At 45.7% G+C, this 22,607-nt stretch overlaps 1 protein-coding gene across 1 annotated transcript in view; it reads right to left on the bottom strand.

The window, feature by feature from the left end:
• PRSS16 (serine protease 16) overlaps positions 1 to 22,607 on the bottom strand; it is a 422,739-nt gene that overhangs the window by 319,963 nt on the left and 80,169 nt on the right. Inside the window, exon 3 of the mRNA XM_069644381.1 lies at positions 2,245 to 2,344. Coding sequence (XP_069500482.1) covers positions 2,245 to 2,344 — 100 coding nt within the window. The remainder of the gene's footprint in view (positions 1 to 2,244; positions 2,345 to 22,607) is intronic.

The raw sequence follows: 22,607 nt of genomic DNA, 5'->3' as shown, positions 1-22,607 counted from the left end.
ACTTCTTTACATTCTTCAGAACGCAGAACTATATTTGTTCCAATAAGTTGGAGTTAGCAACGCATATGATATAATGCTCTGCAATAGATAGGTAGAAGATCAGTGGCAGCCCTATTTTATGGAACAATCTTCCCCTGTACATTTATTAAGCCACCTTCCTGCTACAGTTCAGGAAACTCCTAAAGACTTGGCTGTTCAATCCAGTTGATGAATATGCCCTTTGTGACGGATCTACTTACATGGGTTTCCCTCTCTTTCTCCTCTCCTCGCCCACTCTTGCACTGCCTCGTTGTTGCCTTTTGGTCTCCATTAGCGCCTTGTAACAATCTGACTCCAGAAAGAGGGGAACTAGAAACCCTGCGAGATGAGAGAGACCACCATACTGTTGACCTGGAGGAGGAATAGGGTGGATCACCCAGGACTCTACCGCTATCCTGGTCTCTGTTCCAACTGGAAAAATGCCCTAAGGATTTGGATTTGCAGCTTTGGTCACAGTTTCTCGGATGCAAATGGAGCCCCGTCTGCACCCTGTCATCTTCTACAAATGCAAACTAGTAGGCATATGTTCTTCGCTGCTGTGGCAAACCACTGTATACCCCAAACAAAGGTGCTGCAGCTTTAGCCATGAACAAGCACCTGTAATGAGATTGGCAAGGCACACATGGCATCTAGGGAAACATTTTGGAGTCATGCAGCGGTCATAACCGGTGACTGACTCCAAAATGGCGGCCCCCAATATTTGAGCACTTGGCTTGTGGAGCTACAGGTCAATCACTTCCAATTAATGAAAACTCACTCACAAGAGGGTTGGTGCATGGCAGACAATCTCAGAGCCCAGTTCATGAGACACTGCAGGTGCACACGCTCAGCCACGGGCCAGGGAATGAAAGGGGGACAGAAGGTAGAGTCAGCATGAGGGCTTAGAGTTGGTCGGAGAATGCGGGCGGGGCAGAGCAGATGGAGGAGTAGGTATCAGGGAGAGGGACCTGGGCATGAACAGGAGGAAGGAGGAGAGCAGGAGGTAAAAGGATGAAGGCAAAAAGAAGCCAACATTAGCAAAAAGGAGGAAGGTACAAACAGGGACAGGGAGACAGAGAATAGAAGGGAAAGAAGAGAAGGAAAGGGATGGAGCATCTGGAGAGACAAGAGGAGGAAGAGAGAAAGCATAATCAGCAGGTGGAAAAGAACAAGTGGTGGTCATTGAGGTCCAGATAACCCAGAGTTTGGCTATTCTAAGAGGGCCAAGAACTAGAGGGGGCTTCAAGAGGTGGAATCAGATGGGCCAAGGTGGAGCATGGTAAAGGTACCAGTGATCAAGAACTTTAAAACCTTACTGGCCTTGGGTCAAGCTTAAACATCCATGAACGAGCAAGCAAGTGAGGCTCACGGGGAGCTATAAACCGGTTCCGATTACACTGGCAAGTTCCCCAATTACACTAAAGAATACTTGCTGGCCCAGTGGAGAGGAGAAAATCCTGGGTCACATGGCCTGAAAATCCAGCCGAGAGAGAGAAGGGAAAAAAAGTCACCTGCCAATCATGTGCATGAACAACGAGTTTGAGTGCAGTGATTATTAAAGTAACAGAGACTTTGTCTTGTGGAACATTGACATACAAAGTTTTTATTCAACTTTAGTCTAAGGCGAGACCCTGCCAGAACCTGCCATTACCTTGTGAATCTTGCATGCACTGCCCATTTCTTTTGCCTGCACAGTATTGACAGATTTTTTCACTTTTGCGCTCAGCCTAGGGTACAGGACAATGCAAACGTTTTTCCTATTACGTTATTGTTTCGAGGCCATCGGTTGATCCCCCCCACGCCCCACCCCACACTCCTGTCATGCGTTCCTCCCATTTCTGAAGTCTTTTCTTTAGGAGTACAGGGATTCTAAGTATTGTTGTTCAAAGTGTGATACTATCATACGGGTTTCTCTTCCCAAAGTAAAACATGATTTATCATCGTTATACTTCCCCTCAAACAACAAAGCAAGGCATTTTTCTCTTTTACTATACAACCCGTCTACCTTCTGCCTATGTTAAGACATGACAAAAAGACAGAAAAAAAGATGATCTGGCATTAGACATTTGGGGAAAATATGTAAGGTCTGGTCCCAATTAAAAGCACAGTACTAGCATTCAGAGGCAGTTACACATTTTAAATGCCCCAAAACATGCGTGTCATTTTGTTTTGCAATCACATGCCACTGATGTATTTGCCGAATGTCAAGGTACTAAAATGACTTACCAACCATCACTGCAAAATGTGAGAGAGAGCTCTCGCCACCGATGAAAAGGAAGACTGGTCCATGCGGGCGCTGCCAATATTCCTCATTGATCCAGTACCGCTGTGTGACATACAACCAGAAGAGAAGGTATACATCGTGATGGGCGAGATGAAGATATAAAGAGGTAGAGAGCAGACAAAGTTAGATAGTTGATACAAAGAGGGGGAGAAGCGCAGCGTTAGGACATATTCTCTCATTATTGTGTTCAGAGTGGCAGTCACTTCAGCTTAAGCATTCTCGGTCTCACTTAGTGGTTGCAATGGTCAGGCAGTTACAGGCAACTATTAGGAGTGGAGCAGGGTAGATACAAACAGAGGGTAATACAGTGCCACTTCGAATAAAGGGATGGCCAAAATATTTATAAATTGTAAAAAGATACAGGTTATTGATAAGTATTTAATTATTATTCTATTTATAATGTGCTAAAAACCTCAAAGAGGCACCAAGGTGCAGAATAGCTAATAACCAATAAGTAAATACACAAAAACAAAAAACAAATACTAAGAACAGAATCAAAACCCCTGAAGTCACTTGTCAAACATGGAAAGAGTTAAAACAGAAAAAATACCACTATCAAAATAGCAATATCTTAAGTCTCTTCTTAAAAACTGGTAACTCAGGGATAAGCCGGAGTTCAGGGGGGAAGCAGATTCCTATGGAAACAGATGACACCTAGGTCATTAAAAGGGTTAAGGGAAGCGATCACTGGGGGCTAGGTTCACTCTGGTTACTCGAAGAAGTAGGGCTGCATATACCGGCAAAGCTTCAACATCAAAGAGTGCAGGGACCAGCGAAACCTTCGTACAATTCCTTTTTAGTTTGGTATCTCATTTATCATGATTCTGGACTTGTTCCCCAGGCTCAGCAAGGTAAGTATTCAGACCTTCATTTTAAATAGGAACTTGGGGGCTAAAAGGACTGGACTCCCAATCACAGGGTTGCAGCCATTCAAACTTTTGAAAGTGACTCCTCTTGAGGAGGCTGTCAAATGTAACCTTTGCAGATCCTAAGGCTCTCTCTCCAGGTGTGGATTAAGACTTGGATCCAGAGAATCACAAAAGGATCATTTTTGTTACTGGAAACAGTAACAGGTCGGACCAGAGTGTGTGTTGCTTCTCCCCTGCCCCACCCCTCCAACAGTCCTCCAGGCTTAGAGGGGTTTGTTAGGGAAAACTATACTATACCACATTTGCAACTAGTCCCGCTTCAGTGGTATTGCAATTAAAGGTTTTCTAAAGCATTATGATTAAGCTATGTCCAAAAGGTGACTTTCAAAACACTATGTATACATGTAGCCCCAACTGTGTACTACATCATACGATGTCATATTACAAGCTATTAGCCACAGGACCATTCTCATTGTAAATGAGAAATCCATAGACTGCAGAGCGTCCCTGCGATGCTTTGATATCAAGGAAAGACCTAGATCGTATGATTCACTGAGTTTTCCAATTATGAGCCACGTACAGAAAGCCCTAGCTGAATGTCAGAAACGAGCTAAAAGAATAGGCAGAAAACCAGCAAGTGCGCAAGATGCGCGAATGACAAAAAAGGACACGACTGGCAAGACACCATGACAGAGCAAAACGAAAGACATGTTTTTGTACTTTTAATAAACTACATATTACCCTGCAGACAAGAGAAAACTTTTTTTTTTTTTTTAATCTTGCATTTCTGTTTTGGTATAAACATTAGGAAGAGGTGGCGGTTTAGTATGCGTTCGCTTGTTAGAATGTGGGCTTGGCAATACTTGCCAAAGGGCCCATTTACTACAATTCTGTTATGTTATGTTTATAACTAAGAAAACTGTTAATTCGTTAACAGTGTTGTCATCTGGCCAGAACCTACCTTAGAAATATATATTAAAGCAAACGATATTTACATTAAGAAAAGGAGGAGCTAGTCACATCACAAGGGCTAAAGATGGGATACTGGTGAGAGAAAGATGGAGGTGATGGAACCAAAGGTTGGGTCGGAATAACTACAAAACAGGCCCGATTAAAATAGTTTAGCTATAATTTAGGCGCCTTTTTAGGTCTGGCTAGAGAGCTTTGTTAGCTGCCAGACCTCTGTTTTTTCTTTCTTTTTACTTACAGCTTGCAATTTGGTTTTTAAAGTTAGTATTTCGGATCTAAATGGGCGAGACATTTTCTTCATATTAGTTTTTCCAGCATACTTGACTGATACGGATACTGACTGGGACACGTCAGCAGCACTGATTAATTGGAATGGACATTGAAACATTAACTATTGTGAACATGTTTTGAATATTGTTTAGACAACTTTCTATGCACTTTGACATGCACTTTATCCATACATACACTCCAGAATAAGTGAGCGGGGTGTATACACATTGCATTCTTTTTTTGCAGCCACACCTGATGCTTTTAAATAGTAGCATAACAGCGGAATCCCGTTTTAATCTGTGCTAGATTTTGAGACCCGAGTAATTAGTTGTGCATTTTAACCTCATGCTAGATTTTGTGGCCTAAGCATTTTTAGGTAAAAGTTTTGGTACTTCTTTTAATATTGAGAAACATAGTAAAAAGTGTCTCTATTTTAAATTGAGATGGGTTTTGAAATGTTTTGAAATCGAGTGATATTGAAATTATACCATCATTGAAGCAGGACAAGAGATGAGCTTTTAAACATACGTATTTGAAATACTTTTTTAATTGTCAAGTGTCCTTTTCATTTTCTCTTTTTCTAATTAAAATGTGTTATAATACAAACAAAAAAGGTATTGCGCATATTTTGCCAGCTTAAAACATTCACAAGCTATGTGTGATTTCTGCCCTACCAGGCATCACTATGCAAACTGATTTATTTTTTAAAAACGTATTTATAAGGGGTGCATGTCCAGCTACACAAGCCAGATGCTAGCAAAACTTTACAACTGTAGCAAGTACAACAAGCTTGAGGGTAATAACGGATAAATAATTACTATGGTGTTCCTATTAATTTCTTCTCCCAGAAGGGGATCTTCTATGACGATTGAGGCAAAGTGATCACACGTTTTTTTTAATTGACAGATGTCAGTTGTCATAACCATAAATGTCAATATTGTAAGGGTTCAGAAGTACGAGTCTGACACGGTGGCATGGTTGTTGGCAAATACTTTTATTTATATATAAAAGTAAATAAAAAGAAAACCTATCTTGCCCTATTTCATATAAAAGTAAATAAAAAGAAAACCTATCTTGCCCTATTTCTAAGAGGGGCAGCCCTGCCTCAACAAAAAAGACTAGGGAATCTGTCAGGATGTGCAATAAAGTAAAATGTCCACCGTCCTGTGTCCAAACCTATTTCCGTCCCTTACACTCTAGATTAACTAAGGAAAAACCGGTTGTATTCTTGATCCAGAAGGATGGTTCCTTCATTCTGGATGCCAGTTCAATGTTCGGTTTCTGATGAAAAAACACAAAAAGTTGTTCTCCTATTCAACTCAAAAGTACTTACAGTAGGATACCCCTCCAAATTTTTACAAAAAGGATGGATGGTGGAAATGCCTTCCTTCCCCTGGTCTTTCTCTGGTTCAACAAGTGTACCAACCAGCCTGGTTCACTATCCAACTAGACTTGCCTGCAGATTTCAGTGTTCAAGAAAATGTCCCTTCTTTTAGTAGCGGGTCCTTGACCCCTTAGCATCACTTACCCAACTTCTCCTTTTCTTGTGTGTGTCCCAGACCCCTGTTTGTATGCTTCTCCATACCTCCCTGACTTGCTGTAGGCCGCAGCCCCTTGGTTGCATGCTTCTCTCAACTGATATGGGTCCCTGACCCTTGCGTGCTGCTCTTGTCGGGCTTCCCCGACTTTGTATGGTCCCAGACCCTTCTATCAGGCTTATTGTATGTAGCAATCGGGCCTGGTTCACTAATCTGCCAAGCACTGCTTCTCATATGTCTATTTCTTGGCTCTTTCCAAGTACTGTTACGAAGGAGATGGGGGGACTTTAACCTTCCCCAACTGCCTCCTTCGTTCTCCTTTATCTCTACCACCCGTCACAGTAACCCATGTAACTCGTATTGTGTCATCGGCTTCTTTGAGTGGCTTTGTGGAGTTGCTTACTCCTGCTACAGGCTTCCACATTCCTACCAACGGTCTCAGCGTGACCCCCACAGCCTTGACAGGTCTGGTCTCTTTCGACGTATGCTTCTCGGTCTGACCTTGTGGTCAGACTCTCGGTCTCTCCCGGACCTCCGATTCTCCAACCTGGATAAATGGAAAAACTAAAAGTGCTCGCGGAGCCTCCGTCCGCGTTTCCTGCTCTCTGCACCGAGCCTCCAGCCAGCTCTCGGTTCCTCCAGGGAGGATCCGATTCCTACTTCCCTTTTTATCTTTGGCTGTTGATCTTGTCGACTGTACTGCATATGTTGGTTCCGTGGTAGGCTCTTTCTTCCTTGACTGTTGTTCTTCATGTCAGTGGTTGTATGAACTCCATTTGGGTAGCCTTCAATCTTCCTCGTCTCAGTAGGGTCTATGTGGATGGGCTCTTCTACTCTACACAAATATATAGGAGTGTGGGGGACCACATAGGACTGGATTGGGTAAGAGGGAAAAGGGGACAGAAATGGAGGGGGTGCGTTCTCCCAAAATAGTAATCACTGGTCCCATAGAGGGTTTCCCTCCCCATGAGATCCTCCCGCTGAGCACCACACCCAGGGGGACTATCGGGTAGCGACCTCACCTCCCTGGCCCCATGGGGAGGGGCTCCTCCCCATGGGTGCAGGGACAATACCCTGGGATTTGTCACAAATTCCATAACACTTCCACTCACTCAGTGGAACAAAGTCTGGTTGTGGGACTTACTGGATTTAAACAGGAGCTCCTTGAGAAGGTATCTGTGGGCTACATTATGCTGCATCCCAATGTAGTTCACAAACCGGTACAGCCCACACAGCCTGCTGTGCAAGGGTACTTGCATAGGGAACATTTGGATTTGGACTTTTAGGATCGGCCACGCACATTTGGGATTCACCCTCTTGATTCACGAGGCACCATAATCATGAAAGTTTAGAGCTAGTCTTACACGACTGGAAGCCCAAGACCGTCCAGACACTATGCATCATGGGTAGGAGGTGGGTGCTCATCTCCTATCCCCATCAAGGGCACCTTCAAGTGGTATGATATCCTGCAACACTCAAGAGCCACAGCTATCTGTAATGCAAAGCCGCTCGGCCCCTGAAAAGTGGGCGTATTTGTAGCAAACACCATTCGTCCCACCCCTACCCCATCACCTGCCCAGCCACTTTTCCCCCTTAGTAATCACACTAGGTACCCAAGGAGTATGCTTTAACCCCCCCCCCCATCAGTGGAGAAGATATATACTATTGATCCCCGTTATGGGGTATTTCAGAGCACGGTCATTGAGTCACAGTGTTTAGCGGGGAACAGTAATTCGATCAAGTCACAGAGGAGGTCTACGGATTAACATGCCGATCCATTGGCAGAGCAGAAAGAAGCTGCTGATAGCAAATTACCTACCTTTGGTAATGTTCTTTCAGACAAACACAATTTTCATTATGAAGACCCATCATATTTTGAAATCGCTCGGGGCTCAGTCTAGATCATGAAATCTTTAAAAGAGCCACCCAAGAGTGTAGATTCGGCTCCATTGATCAGTTTTAGCAGCATTGGGCTGAATGCGATGAGCAGGTATGTAAGATGAATGTTACTTTACTTGTATTATTTACAGCTTGTTTTGGGTGTAGATTGCATGATGTACTTTTGTCAGAATGCATCGAGAGGTTGATATAGAATATTTCACTTTGTTTTTCACAAATTTCAAACACGTACACAAGAGTACTTATATGGCTTCTAAGGGCCACAACAGAATCCAGGCCATGATGGCAATGATTTTCTCATTTGGAGAGGTCTCTGGATACAATATTAACTGAGAGAAGTCAAAAATAATGAATCTCTCTTGCAGAAGAGACCACCCAGCTAGAAATGCCTGCCCATTTGTCAAAATGGAGAACCACTTTAGATACTTAGGATTCGAGTTCTCAAAGAAAAGACGTGGTATGGTTGTAAGAAGTGGACATATAAATATAAAACAATAGCCTTGGACATAGAATGGTGGTCCACACTAAATCTGGCTGTTAAGCAAAATACTGAACAGTGAACAACATTTGGTGGCAGATTCCAAATGATGACTCTTGGATACGATGACGAATCTGAGGATGCAGTCCCTTCTTCCCTAGGGGGAGACGGGCCAGGGTGGTGCATGCACAGCACAATAGTCCCCCTGGGGGTGGTACACAGGGGGATGTTCAAATGGGCGAGGAACCCCTTATGGGATTAGGGACAACCATCCCCTGAAAATGCGGTATACCTCTGCTTCACTACACCCTCCCTCTGTCCCAAAACCAAACTCTTGTCCCCTCTTTCCAACTAGTGCCAATATGTTTTATAGTAAAGTCAGCCAACCTAATATGTTCGACCTGACTAAGGTACCAGAGAACACAATTTGCTTTCCATATTGTTCCAATGCAAGTACTATAACGAAGAAGATGGCCAGGAGTATGTAGATCATTCTAGAGAATCGAAGTAAACGGTCTAGTCTCTCACGGTACTTGATTGGTCAAAGGCAATACAAAATAACTGAGGGAAACCAACATGGAGAGAGCCATCCCGCGAGGAGGAAACCCAGGTGATGTTGAACCGGCGAACAGGGAGACACGCCACGAGACGCCGTGCAAAGAGGCAAATGGGAGCAAAAAGGTAGTCCAGGACGAAAGGACTACGCCAACCGCTGCCCAAGAAACCCTCTGGGCGTCCCAAACTCCAGGGAGATGCTGGAGACCCAAACTGCAGTTCGAGAAGGAAGCAGTGACCGACGGAGCAACCACTGATGAGAGGAGATACCTGAACAGGGCTAGAGACAGAAAGCACAGCCCGAGGAAGGAGTAAACGGCAGAGCCGCCGCCGAAACGAGAGCACCCCAACGCTATCGAAGCCTCACCGTGGAGCAATGCCGCTCAGAAGACGCGAACCACACAAACAGGTACGCGGGCAGACCGAGAGGTGGAAGAGGTCCAGGAGGAATCAGGAAACAACTAGAGAGCACGGGATAAAAGGTTCTGGGACCCAGAGAGTAATAGAGAGAGAAAGACACTATTGTATGCTTGGCAGGAGAGTAAACCAAGCATACAAGACACATTGATGAGAGTCTGGGAAACGCACCCGTATGAGAGCTAGAGAATAAGAGGGTCAGGGACCCTGAAAGCAAAAGAGACAGATAAAGAAATATATGCTTGGCAGGAGAGTACACCAAACTGGTATAATACATTGCTGAGAGTCTGGGACTCTCACCCATATGAAGGTCTAAAAAGAAGGTGAAGTTCATACAAGACCCAAGGAGTTAAAAAGGAAAATACTAACAGACTATCCCTTATCATTTCCTACGGTATGTTTGGCAGGAGAGTGAACCAGACATAAAACCTCCGTGAACAAGGAAGAAGTGTTCACGGGAAAGCTGGGAACTTTCATTGTGCATATTTTGAGAAAAGCTTGGAACATCCAGGGTAAAGGAGCCAAACACTGGTCCTTGAAATATAACATTGTGGAACACTTGTTTTTGTTTGTTGACAACCCAAGATATTGGGAACTTTCTGTTGGCAAGACACTTTAGTTGTGAATATATCATCCTTGCACATAAGATTTATGTTACTAGTGTTAGGGTCAGAAGCAGGTTTTTTGGACACGACAGTGACAGACTATTTATTTGATATCATGACATTTTCTTTAGATTTCTTTGAGGCAGGGAAGCCCCTCTTAGCTATAGGGACAGAGGTCGTTTTTCCAACCCATTTACTGGTTCATAAAGGTTCATAACCAAAACGATGTCACCTTTGTCTCTGAGCCTTACTTCTGCACCCTTATAATACGCTATGCAAAAGGTTCTTGTGCCTCTAAAATAAATCCTTTGCTGTCAATGACAAGACTGAGTACACCAGCGAGAAAAAGGGCACTTTCAGCCTCTCATTTATATGAAGGGAGCTTTCCTCTACTGCAGAAGGGACTGCTAATGGCCCCGTAAGCAGCGGGAAGATCACTGTGCAGACTGGTACACGTCACTACGCCAACTAGAAAAATTAGGTTATGTGTTCTTGGAGGTAAGGACAAAGAGTGAGTGAGCCCTTTACAGACATTATTAGCCGGTAAAATAGCTCAGTGTGCTGCGATCGATGTGTGATCTGCAGGTCGCAGGTTCGAATCTTGGTAAGACCAACTCAGACTTTAATCCTTCCGAGGTCAATAAATGAGTACAACCTTTGGGGGAAAGGGGGTCGCTCAGCCTACTTATTTATCTGATAATTTTCTACTTTCATTTCATCCTCTTTTACCTGACTCTTATTCTCATTCTTCGTCTTCTATTTCTCTTACACGTCGTGACCTTTAGTTTTTAATTCTACTACATTTTGCTTGTCCTTATTCTCTATACTTCCTCCTCTTAGTCAATTCCCTTCTCTTTCTGCTGATTCTGCTTCTACTCACCTGCATTCAAGCTGTACACTATCCATTTCACTCTTCTCGCCCATTTTCCCCTGCCAAAAAAACCTTCTCAACCTGGTTTCTCCTGCACTTCAAACACTTCGTTCTGTCTTGCAAAAGGCTGAACGTCGTTGGAAGAAGTCTTGCGCTCCTGAACACCTATCTACTTTATCCTCCCTTCATTCATCCTACGACTTCTCTTTTATCTGCTAAAAATCAGTATTTTTCTTCCCTTACTCTTTCTCCCTCATCCTCAATGTCTTTTTCAATGACTAACTTCTATTCTTTCTCCGGACCCCTCTTTTCTCTTCTCTCTCAGCTACAGATTTCGCTGACGTCTTCACTTCTAAAGTGACTTCTCTTCGATCATCCTTTTCTTCTACTCCCCCTTCTTCTATTCCTTCCTCTCTTCCTGATACCGCTCCTTCACTTTCTTCTTTTTAACTTCCTTTTGAGTCCCACACTTTCTTGACCAGGGTGCACTCTAATGAGTCTTCGCTGGATCCTATTCCCTCTGCTTTTATTCCTTCCATCTATCCTTCTTTGATCTCTTATCTTACTTTTTTAATTAATTGCTCACTTGAATCAGCCTCTTTTCCACCTTATTTTAAACATGCTGTTATCATTGATATATGACATGATATTTTATTTGTATCGCGCTCGTACACAAGTGTTTCAGAGCGCAACTAGGCAAGGGAGGGGAACAGGGGAGAACACAACATAACAACGATCTTACTAGGCCCAGTGACATTGTGAACGCGCAAGTGCATGGGAAAGGGAAAAAGGGAAAAAGTGCATGGAAGGGAGAGAGTGGAAAGTACAGAGGAGAGCAGATAAATATTAATAAATAAAAATAAATAGACATGGAGGCAATAAAACAGTGGTAGGGCAGCCTGCAAGTGGCAAGTGCTGTGTTTAAGGTAGCAGACTGGGAAAGTTGGATAAGTGCAGAAAAAGAAAAATGGGTGGGGCTGTATGGGTACAGATTCAGTCCCCACTGCAAGGAGTGGCCAGGAGTCAGTGCAAGAGGGTGGCAGGGTGAGCAGGTACCTGGGGACAGAGGGTGGTCAGGTGCCACGAGTGCCAAGAGAGAGCAGATCAGCAGGGGAGAGGGGAAGCGAAGGCAGAAGCAAAGAGGAATGTCTTGAGGTTCTTCCGGAACCGGAGATGGTTCTCCTCAAGTTTTAGATTGGCAGGGAGTCTGTTCCAGAGAGAGGCCGCCGCCGAAAATAGAGATCTACCCCCTGCTCGTTTCTTTGAAAAACTATTGACCCGAAGGGAATTAGAAGTAGAGGAGCAGAGACCTCGAGAGGGGAGGTATTTGCAGAGGGATGCTGAAGGCATTATTAAGAAACCTTCCTTGGATGCTGACCTCCCATCTAATGTTCACCTTCTTTCTTTGCTTCCTTTTCTTGAGCGAGTTGTATATACAAAAGTCTCTTCTTTTCTTCATGCTCTTCTACCTTCTTTGCAATCTGGTTTTTGTCCCGCTCACTCCACCGAATCTGCCTTACTACATGTTTCTAATTCTTTACTTTCTGCTAGGCATAATAAGCAATATTCTTCATCATCATCTTTGTGCGGTTCAGACACGGTTGATTACACAATTTTACTTTCTTCTCTTTCAACTGTTGGTTTATGTACTCTGTCTCTTGGGCTGGTCAGTCTTCCTCATGTAACACACTACTTTATGGCATACCTCAAGGAAGGTTCTGTTCCAAGTCCTCTTCTTTTCTCGTTATGTTCTATTCCTCTGTCCGATCTCTTCATTTAATATTTCTTTTCACTTTTATGAGGATGATTCACAAATCTTTTTGTTCTCTTCTTTTTCTCTTTCACTTCATGCTACGGTTTCTTCTTGTCTGCTTGCTGTTAAGTTTTGGGTGGCTTCACGGTTTCTTCATCTTAACCCCTCCAAGACAGAGTTTCTTTTCTTTCCTTCTTCTTCACCCTCCCCTGACCCTCGCCTTCTGGTCTTTTCCCTCCATCTCTTCTCCCCTTCTCCGCCTCTGCTCAGAATCTTGGACTAATTGTTTAACTCCTCCTTTTTCTCTACATATTTCTAATACGGCTCCACTTCCATCTTCATAACCTTCGGCGTGCTTGTCCTTTTCTATCATTTGGGGCTACTAAACTCCCGACTTGATTTTTCTCACAAACTATTGCTCACTTCTTCTATTAAGTCTTCCCAAGTCCTTCCTTACTTTTCTATGTTCTATTTTTAATTCTGCTATTCGTCTTCTCATTCAGCCGCCTTTTCGCTCTTCTATTACTCCAGCTCTTCATTCTGCTTCTTTACTTTTCCTTTGATCTGTAACTTGTTTTTCATTTTCTTTGCTTGGTCTATAAAGCTCTTTATAGTCTTGTCCCCTCTTATCTTTGTTGCCTTGTTTTTTTCTAATCCCCTCCTCGCTCCCTTGGTTCTCAATCCCTATTTCTTCTGGTCGTTCCTAAGCCGCCCTGTGCTTCTCAAATCTGCTCTTTTTCACTTCTCGCACCTAAGCATTGGAATGCTCTTCCACTTTCTATCCGTGCATCCTTTACCCATCACATTCATCGTTCCCAATTAAACACACATCTTCCTTCTCTTTCCTCCAATCAGCTCTGTTCATTAATTTGGTTATCATCCTTCATTTTTATTGTACCGTTGTAGTTCGAATTTTTTAAAGTGCTTTGACGAAAGAGGACCGTAAATGAAATTAATACCAATACAATATCACCCAACTGAAGTTATGTATGAATATATGTTCTATGTAAAGCGCTTGGGCATAAGCGTAATATAAGAAAACACACATCAACATGGTATAGTCATGTCACAAGATTTGGGGATTGCAGAGGTCACTGAGATTTAGGGGTGCAGGTGTCACCCAGAAAGCCCCAAGAAGGGAAAGGAAGTAGACTTGCTTGTGCTGTAGATGGGCGAAGACATCCCTAGAAAAACAAAAGGAAACTAAGGTACAGGTGGTGGAAGTGTGGCTATACCAGGAAGACAGATCAGAAGCTGGGAGTGAATATGAGAAATGTTTGGCCTGGGATAACTGACCAATAACACAATTGGAGGAAGATTTGAGGCAAGGCCCCAAAGGTGGTGAGAGACTGGGGGAGGTAGTTTGGAGACCTGGACCCAGGAGTCAGCAGAGAAGAAATGGTAAAGAAGCAGAAACGAGGAGGGGAGAACCAGGATGTCTAAACTGGAACCACTAGTATATGATATGATAGGTCATTTATAACGTGCTTAATACCCAGAGGTTTCTAAGCGCGGACCCAGGGATCGAACGCTCGTTGCTCCGTGTCGTCTTGCTTCCAAGGCGAGCACGTTGCCCCTGATCTATCCTCCCGAGACAACCTTTAGAGCAGTTGCCTGGACTGTTGGTGAAAGGGGTGACGCAGAAGATAAAGCTAAAACATGAAGGAGTGAGGAGGGAGGCCCAACGGTGGCAAAAAAAGAGCGAAAGAAAGACAGAAAAGCAAAATTGGAGGTTGAGGTAGCTCTAGAATGGCTATTTTACGGTCTTACTAGAAGTAGGAGAAGAACAGCAGTAAACTCTGGGAAGTTCCAACAGACCAGATCGGTCCCTGGCAGGCACAGAAGCAGGTGGATGTTCCAGATGGTGCAGTCACAATGAGGGGACCGGGAGCTTCCAACAGGAGAAAAGGAGAGGCAGAGAGAGCCTAGGGACTAGATGCCCATGCAAAGGCAGTCTGGAGTAGTGCAGGCTATCCCCTCTGGACCTCTATCCACCCCCTCTTCACTGGATCCCTGGACATGACCCATGAGAAGACTGCACCAGAGAACCAAAGACCGAGAAAATAAAGTTGAGGTTCCTTAAAGCCTCCTTACCACGAAAGCCGGCGACTGGGTCACGTTTTGGACTTTAGGGCCAGGAGGTCATTCTCAACTCTTCTTTGGTAGAGTGTCTTGTAGTACAGCACCCGGGAAGCCCGCACATAGCAGCAGCACTATTCATTCTCAAGCAGTACAGCGAGTAGTTATAATTTGGACTGAAGTCAAACAGATCGACTTGAGTGCAAAGGCAGGCTCTGTCACTTCCCAGGCAACTCCCATTCTAGGGAGGTCCCCTCTTGCCTATACAGGGTGTCCACAAAAGGTATAAACTAGGTGGAAATGACACACAGGGAGAGAATCCATACAGCCCCTCATGTTGAGGTAATGAATCAAAAAGGGGTTAGTCAAAATATGCAGGGACTTCCCCGGGTGTTCGTGAGGAAGATGAATATGAGTTTGATAGCCCTCCATTCTAATAAAGTGATGTAGAGAACAGTCTCCTGCTCTTTCCAGTGGCAGTTGAGGGAAAGGCCATTGAAATAGTGAAGCATCATTCGCCAGACAAACATGCGACCGTGATTGATGATATGGTCCCTGCAGTGTCGGGGGGAGACGAGAGGATTGTGCTTTGGCGATCTTCAAGTATTGTAAGTTACGGTGGTCCGTGATGACTGTGACCGTGTGTCTTGCCCCAAGAAGATAATGTCTCCATGCCTTGAATGCTACTTTCAATCGCCAGCAACTCCTTATCCGAGATCGCCTAGTTCAATTCGGGGGTAGAAAATGTGCCAGACCAGAATGCGACGGGATGTAACTGTCCTGTTTCAAGGTCCCGTTGGGACAATACCGCTCCCATTGCTACGTTTGAAGCATCTATTTCCACCAGGTACGGCAGGTCTGGTCGAGGGTGTTGAAGAACTGGTGCTGGTGTAAATGCTAGTTTCAGCTTCGGAAAGGCTTCTTCAGACCAATGGAATTTCTTGTTCTTTCTCAGCAGGGGGGTTATTGGGTGTACGATTTGCGAGAACCCAGGTATAAATCGACGCTAGAAATTGGCAAATTCGAGCACACTTTGTACTCCTTTCGTGGATGTTGGTGAGGGCCATTGGAGGATTGCGTCCACCTTTCGTGTGTCCATATGTACGCCCTATGGTGTGAGCATGAAACCGAGAAATTCGACCTCGGTCACATGGAAGAAACATTTTTCCAGCTTGGCATACAACTGGTGTTGTCGAAGCTTCTCTAAGACTGCCCTGACATGACCAACATGTTCTTCCTTGGAATTTGAGTAAATGAGAATGTCATTTATGTACACAAGTGCACAAACGTCTAACAGTTCACTGAGCACTTCATTCATAAAGAATAGGAACGCCAGTGGGGCGTTACATAACCTGAAGGGCATGACTTGGTATTCGAAGAGGCCATACTTGTAAATATGAAACAAACCATTATGTAGAACAGAGGACGAAGTGTACGAGAAGGAGATTGACAAAAAGGACCACTGTTAGTTTTGGACGGCATGGGCTGGGAGATACGGTGTAAAAACTACCAGGAGACAGAATCACTTTTGTATGCCCCAGAACTTCGATGCAAATCGCCAACGAGGAGTAAAGAACAAAGAGGAAGTTAGTTCAGCAACCACAGAAAAAAAGCCAGCTGTGACAGACATCCAGATCAGACTTTAGAGTACCACAGAGCCACACACATCAGTTAGGTGGAAGTTGACAACACAGCCCAGTGCCAGAGACCGTGCCGAGTGACTTACTGAATATCTGAGCTTTAGAGGTTTCTTTTTTATGGAGATGGCAACCTTGATCTAACAGTGCCCATCACAAAACTCTATGACAAGAAATAGTCTGTATCTGAATCTTTATTTTTAATACAGTTGTAAACCAAAAGCAAAAGGTGGTCCCCTAACTTTATGCTAGGGAAGACACCAACAACATCATACAATCACATGCAGCTTTTCTACAACAGCCTGCTTAGTTGATCTCACTAAATGTCAATGCACACAAACATCCACAACCATAACTTCCACCTTTCATGCTTGGTACCTTTTAGGGGTCGGGAATGCAAATCAGACATAGTGGGTTCATGATTTTGGCCATAGACCTTTATTAAGCAAAAATAGGTTTGGAAAATGCCTCTCTGTCCCTGCTCTTAGAGGTATTTTCCCTATCAAAACAAAACTAAAAGGTCAGTCCTTTGTCAAGATGTCGAAAACAACCAGTCCTGTGTCCAATGTCCTATTCTGACACTCACATTCAACAAATGAACTCTAACCTGAAAGAGAAAGGTCTCTGGCCTTGAAAAATGTGCAAATGTTCAAAAAAAGAAATGTTTAACTCCAACACAAATATTCCAGGTAGAAACAGTTCAGTGTTCCAAAGGTTAATTCCCTTCCCCTGGTTTTCTCATCACTCCCGAATCTTAGTGGACTACCTGGTGTACTCTTCTGCCAGGCTTTTTCCATTCCTGGATATGTTTCTCTGACACTCCTTGGTTATCTCTTGTTAGGATTTTCTTATGTAATCTATTTCATATATTGTCCAGCTTGATCTTTCCTGGCACACTCTCTTGCCGGGGCTTGTCTTATATGTAAACAATTCTGACTTGTGATACCAGTATACTTCTCCTGCCAGGCCTTTGTCTGTATGCAAACCACTTATTTTCATATACTTGTGCTCCTACACTTGTGACTTGTAATGCCGGGTATACTCTCCTGCCAGGACTTACTCTTTATTTTATTGGACATTTGCATGGCACCTATACACAAGTGTTTCCAGGCCCCACAAGACATGTTCAGGGGCACGGGGTACATAGGAATGCAACAAAAACACCTCATATTGGCCTTGTGACAATCCTACCGTGCAAGTACAAGACAAGGTGATAAGTTCAGGGGTGGGGTAGGAGGAAGTAGGGCAGGAGTGGGGTGCCCAAAGGGAGGGGGGGTGGTCAAGTGCTGGGGCGGGGCAAGACCGCAAGTGCCAGGGGAAAGAGGGGTGAATGCAGTGGACAGGGTGGACCAGGTTAGGGCTAGTCCGGGGAAGGGAGCCTGCGGGCAAGTGCTTGCAGGGGATGCTGGGGTGACTGGTATGGAGGTGGTCTGGCCCCTGTAGGACTCTGAAGGGACCAGGCCACAGTCACAGCGGCAGAGGGAACGTTTAGCATGGGAGGGGAAGAGGGAAGGAAGAGTAGAAAAGGAAAGTCTTGAGCCGTATCTTGTTAAGTTCCAGGAAACTTCAAGTATGAGGGGGGGTAGGGAGGCTGTTCAGAGGGAGGAACCAGCCGAGGAGAGGGATCTACCTCCCACTCTCTAATTGGAAAAACATTTGACCTGCAGAGAGTTGGAGCCAAACACTGGATGTAGAGAGGTCCCAGTTCCCATACAGCCTTGTGGATGATGCAAATGATCTTGATTTTGATCCTTGCGGTCACTGGGAGCCAGTGGAGAGATTTTAGGGCTGGAGAGATGCAGTCCCTGGGCTTGAGGCCAAGGATATGTCTTGCAGTCCTATTCCAGATTAGTTAAAGGGACGAAGGGAGGAAGGAGGAAGATTAAGGAAGAGGCTGTTGTAGTAATCCAGCCTAGAGAGAACTAGAGCTCTGGAGACGTTGAGCTTCTGGGGGAAGATGAGAAAAAGTAGCATGTCCCTGAGGAGGTGGAGCTGAAAGTTGGACTTCTTGGCAAGGTCAGTGATGTGTGGAGAGAAAGAGAGGAGGCAAAGATGATCCCCAGGTTTTTTGCCCCACAAGTGGGTGAAGGGAGGGGGACCCAAGGAGGGTGGCCAGAGAGTGGGGGTAAGCAAGGAGCAGGTATCCCAACGAGAAGGATCTCCATCTTACTGGCATTAAGGCAGAGATCATTGGCAGAGCACCATGCCTGAAGAGCACCATGCCTGAATAGCAGTCAGGCAGTCCGGTATGAGAGAGGAGGGGGAGAGGACAGCTTGAAGGAGAGCTGTGTGCTGTCTCCATAAGACTGGAAATGAGGGGGGGGGTGGTGGGGATCAAGTGGGCCGGAAGCCAGGTAGATGTTGAAGAGACATGCCTATAGGATAGAGCCCTAGGGACGCCACAAGTAGAGAGTGAGGTGGAGGAGAGAAAAGGATCCATTTGCACTTGGGAGGGTATATTTGAAAGGAAGGAGGTCAGCCACTGCAGTGCTCGGTCTGTGATGCCAAGTGTATCATGGAGACGGTTTAAGAGGATGGAGTGATGTGTCAAAGGCAGAAGAAAGATTGAGGAGGATCAGAGCAGAGGATGAATTTGAGTCCAGGTTAGAGAGCAGGTCTTCACAGGTGTTAAGGAGAGCAGTTTCCGTGCCTCTTGATGCCCTGAAACCAGACTGGTGGTCATGGCGGCAGCCAGCCAATTCGGTGTGGAGGGTCAGTTGGGGGAAGACCAGCTTCTCCATGAGTTTGCCCAAAAACGGGGTGGTGGCGATAGGGCGATAGTTAGCCTGGCAAGAAGGGTCAGAAGACAGCTTTTTTTTAGGAGAAGGTGCACAAGAGTGCTTAAGGGGTTGTGGGTAGGAGCCAGTGGAAAAGGAGTGGTTGCAGAGGTTAGCCAAGGCTGGGGCAATAGAGGCAATGTTATCCTTGAGGGTTCTGGAGGGGCAGGGGAGCACCTGCTTAGAGGAGGCTTTCATAGAGCAGACAAAGATCTCGACTGGTGCAATGGAAAAGAAGGAAGAGAGTATCGGTTGCCAGGAGGGTTAGAGGGCAGCCAAGAGAGGCGAGAGAAGAGGGAGTGTGGGGGGAGCAGATGAGAGGACAGGATGTCCTGAGTTTTGGAGGCGAAGTGGGCGGCCAGTGCAGTGGGTCTGGGAGGGAGGAGGAGGACACTGCAGTAGAATTGGCTAGTTCCTGCAGATTTTGAAATGTTCAGCCGTGTTATTGGTGGCTCCAGAGATGCCAGCTTGGACATGAGTCCTCTTCTTGGAGCAGATGAGACGATATTGCCTTTGGATTAGGCGGCAGGCCAGTTTGTCAGAGGATGAGCTAGATGCCCGACACTTCTGTATCAAAGCTGCCAAGTCAGAGACATACCAAGAGTTGCATTTGGAGGCAGGCTTCATGCGGATCCTCATGATGGGGGCAAGCTGTTAGAGATAGAGAGATGAGGGTTAGCTAGAACAGAATCAGAAGGAGAGTCAAATGAAGGGGGCGGAGGAGGGATGAAGGAAGAGGCAAATGCAGCGACCGGCACACGCTTAAGCGGTCGATGACGGTGAAGGAGTCTTGCAGTGCGAGTGGAGGCCTTATCCAAGGACAGGGGAGGTGAAGGTGGGAAGTGCGGAGAGTGTGGTCAGACCAGGAGAGAGAGGTAGTGAGGGGGCTTGAGAGTGGGATGTCTGTTGAGATGAGAGTATCCAATGTGTCCCTGGCAGAGTGGGTTGGGCCAGAGGGAAGGATTGTGAGGGCAAGAGTCGCAGAGGTCGCGGAGGAGTACAGTAGCCCCATCTGGAGAGTCAAGTCCCCAAGGAAGATGTTTGGGGGGGGGGGGAGGAGGCAGGAAGAGAGGAGGACAGGTCTGCCCATTCTGAGAGGAAGAGGGAGGACGGTCCGGGGGCCTGTAAATGGTAGCAAGAGTAAGATAGAAGGTAGGCTAGACAGAAAGCGTGCAGACTAAGCTTCAAAAGGAAGAGTAGGTTTGAGCAGGTATGATGGAGGCAGGAACCCGCTCAGGGAAGATCAGAGCCACACCACCACCAGACTAGGAGGGTTTGGGATTAAACAGGATCTTGTAGCCCTCAAGGATTAGAGTGTCAAAAGCAGTGAGAGCTGGCCTTGAACCACACCTCGATGAGAGCAAGGACGTCAAGGTCTTCAAGGAAGCGACAGATGTCAGAGGAATGTTTGATAGAGCGAGAATTTAGGATAGCTAAGTGAAGCTGGTTGCCACCTTTAAATAATTTGTGAGGGGGCACAGGGGTGCCACCACTGGGGGGCGGCGGGGATGAGGGATGAAGGGTGGCAGGAGGGGGGGGTTGAGGAGAGATGGAAGACACCTGTCAAGAAGTCGGAGGTTGGAGTTGGGATGAGAGCCCTGGGCTACGATAGTACCATTGTGATAGACATTAATGGTGCACTTGGAAGATGCAAAGTGAGCCAAGAGCACTTCCAATCTGATGCCACCAGTAATGGGTAAGGAAGAAAAAGGGGAGAGACAGAACCCATATGGGGAGTCCATATGTCAGAAGATGGAACAGCAAAGACAATGTCAGTGATAGTCTGTCTGGAGGAAGCATTGATGAAGGGGTCTGAAATGGGCAGACCAGGGTTGGATCTCAGGAGTGCTTTTTCAAAGGTCTTCCTTCAAGACTTCATGAGAGAAGGAGGATAGGTGATGGAGAACAGATAGGGGAGACGTAGAGCACCATGGAGGCAGGGAGAGAAATCGGAGGATAGCAGGAGAGAGGGTTAGAAGCAATATGCAACAGTAGAATTTCACCAGGCAGCCAAGCAGACAAAATCAATGAGCACATTAGAATGTCCAGAATCAAAGATCAATTAACAAATTGGAAAGCACACCTGAATACGAATTTGCCAGTAAGCAGTAAAAAGTAGTACGAAAAGGAGGATGCACAGTTGCAAAGCACACCTAAATTCGAATTAAATTCGAATTTGCCAGTAAGCACTAAAAGAAAGCACTACGAATGGAGAATGCACAGTTGGAAAGCACACCTAAATTCGAATTTGCCAGTAAGCACTAAAAAGCAGTACAAAATGGAGGATGCACGTTGAGGGTACACCTGAGACTCGAAAAAGTGGGTAATTAAGAAAACAGCAGTGAGTCTTCAGAAACAGGCAAAACAAGATGCATGATTCAGTAGGTGCAGAGTTTGGAGTTTATAGTTGGGCAGGTAGGAAAAGGAGCAGGAAACAACTAGGCGGTAAGAATGTCAATGGGAGGTGTGTGGTCCAGGGCAATATGATCCATGTTGGTTACCAGAGCAATTGTCAGAGCAGGATTTTGAATCATGGGCAAAGCATGCAGTGGTCCCGGGTAGTGTGAATCAACTGGGAACGTTGACAAATGGCATGGGGTCATGGAGTAGTGGCAGGGAGAAGTGCTCCCTCCAGCTCCAGACAGGGGCCTTAGTGAGAACCTTGGTTGGGGCTCTCTCGCCTGCCGGCTCACAGGATTGGCCTGAAGAGTGAAATTGCAACCAATGAGTGAGGAAGCGGGTGGGTCTGCAGGGCACTCTGGTGCCTTCAATGGTGACGGCCATCTATGAAGATGAAAAAAGCCCAACACAACTCAGCCCATCTTAACTTGCAAAACACCTGTTTTCATATACTTGGTTTCATAAAATTGTAATTTGAAATGCCTGGTATACTATCCTGCCGGGGCTTTCCATATGCGTACTGTGTAACGTGACAGTCTTTTTATTGCACTTTTCCGCTTCTTTAAGCCATATACATATGGCACCCTTTGTTACGTCGCATTCATATAAAATTACTTCTGTTTTCTTTCGGTACCATTGGCAGTATGCCCAGGTGTCCCCTCTTCCCTTGGGTAGACTCAATGGATTACTGTAGCGGGAATTGGTTCTCCCGCAGTGAACCTGCAGCAGCCGGTCAGTGTCCTGCTTGCTCCTTTCGAGTTCAACACCTTTGCCTTGCTGTTCCCGTCCTCCTTGTGGCACTCACTCGTCTGCTGCGCATTCCCCTGGGCTCTAGTAGCACAGAGGCTGCTCTCCTGTATAGCTGCATGCCAGGAAGCGGTCCTTCCTGCAGGCATTCCCGCAGCTTACCAGACTTTGCGGTCTGCCTCCCTCGTTTCCCCTCATGAGCCGGGCTGGCACCACGGACCTTGCTTCCACCTGGTAGTCTCTCGGTCAGCACCGAGCAGATACAAGTTCTCTGCGCAGGTCTCTCTCATCAGCTGATTTCCTTGTTTGAATGTCCCACCTGCCAAAATGTGCTCGCAGCAACTAGAGTGCAGCATGTGTTCCTGGCCTTTCATGATCTTCATTACTTGACTCCACCTTCCTCGTGGCAGTACTTCCAGCATTAGAAAAAGGGAAGTCAGT

Source organism: Ambystoma mexicanum, chromosome 2p, assembly GCF_040938575.1.
Source record: "Ambystoma mexicanum isolate Mex_15411 chromosome 2p, UKY_AmexF1_1, whole genome shotgun sequence".
Lineage (NCBI taxonomy): Eukaryota > Metazoa > Chordata > Amphibia > Caudata > Ambystomatidae > Ambystoma > Ambystoma mexicanum.
This window is presented reverse-complemented; position numbering and strand designations above follow the sequence as displayed.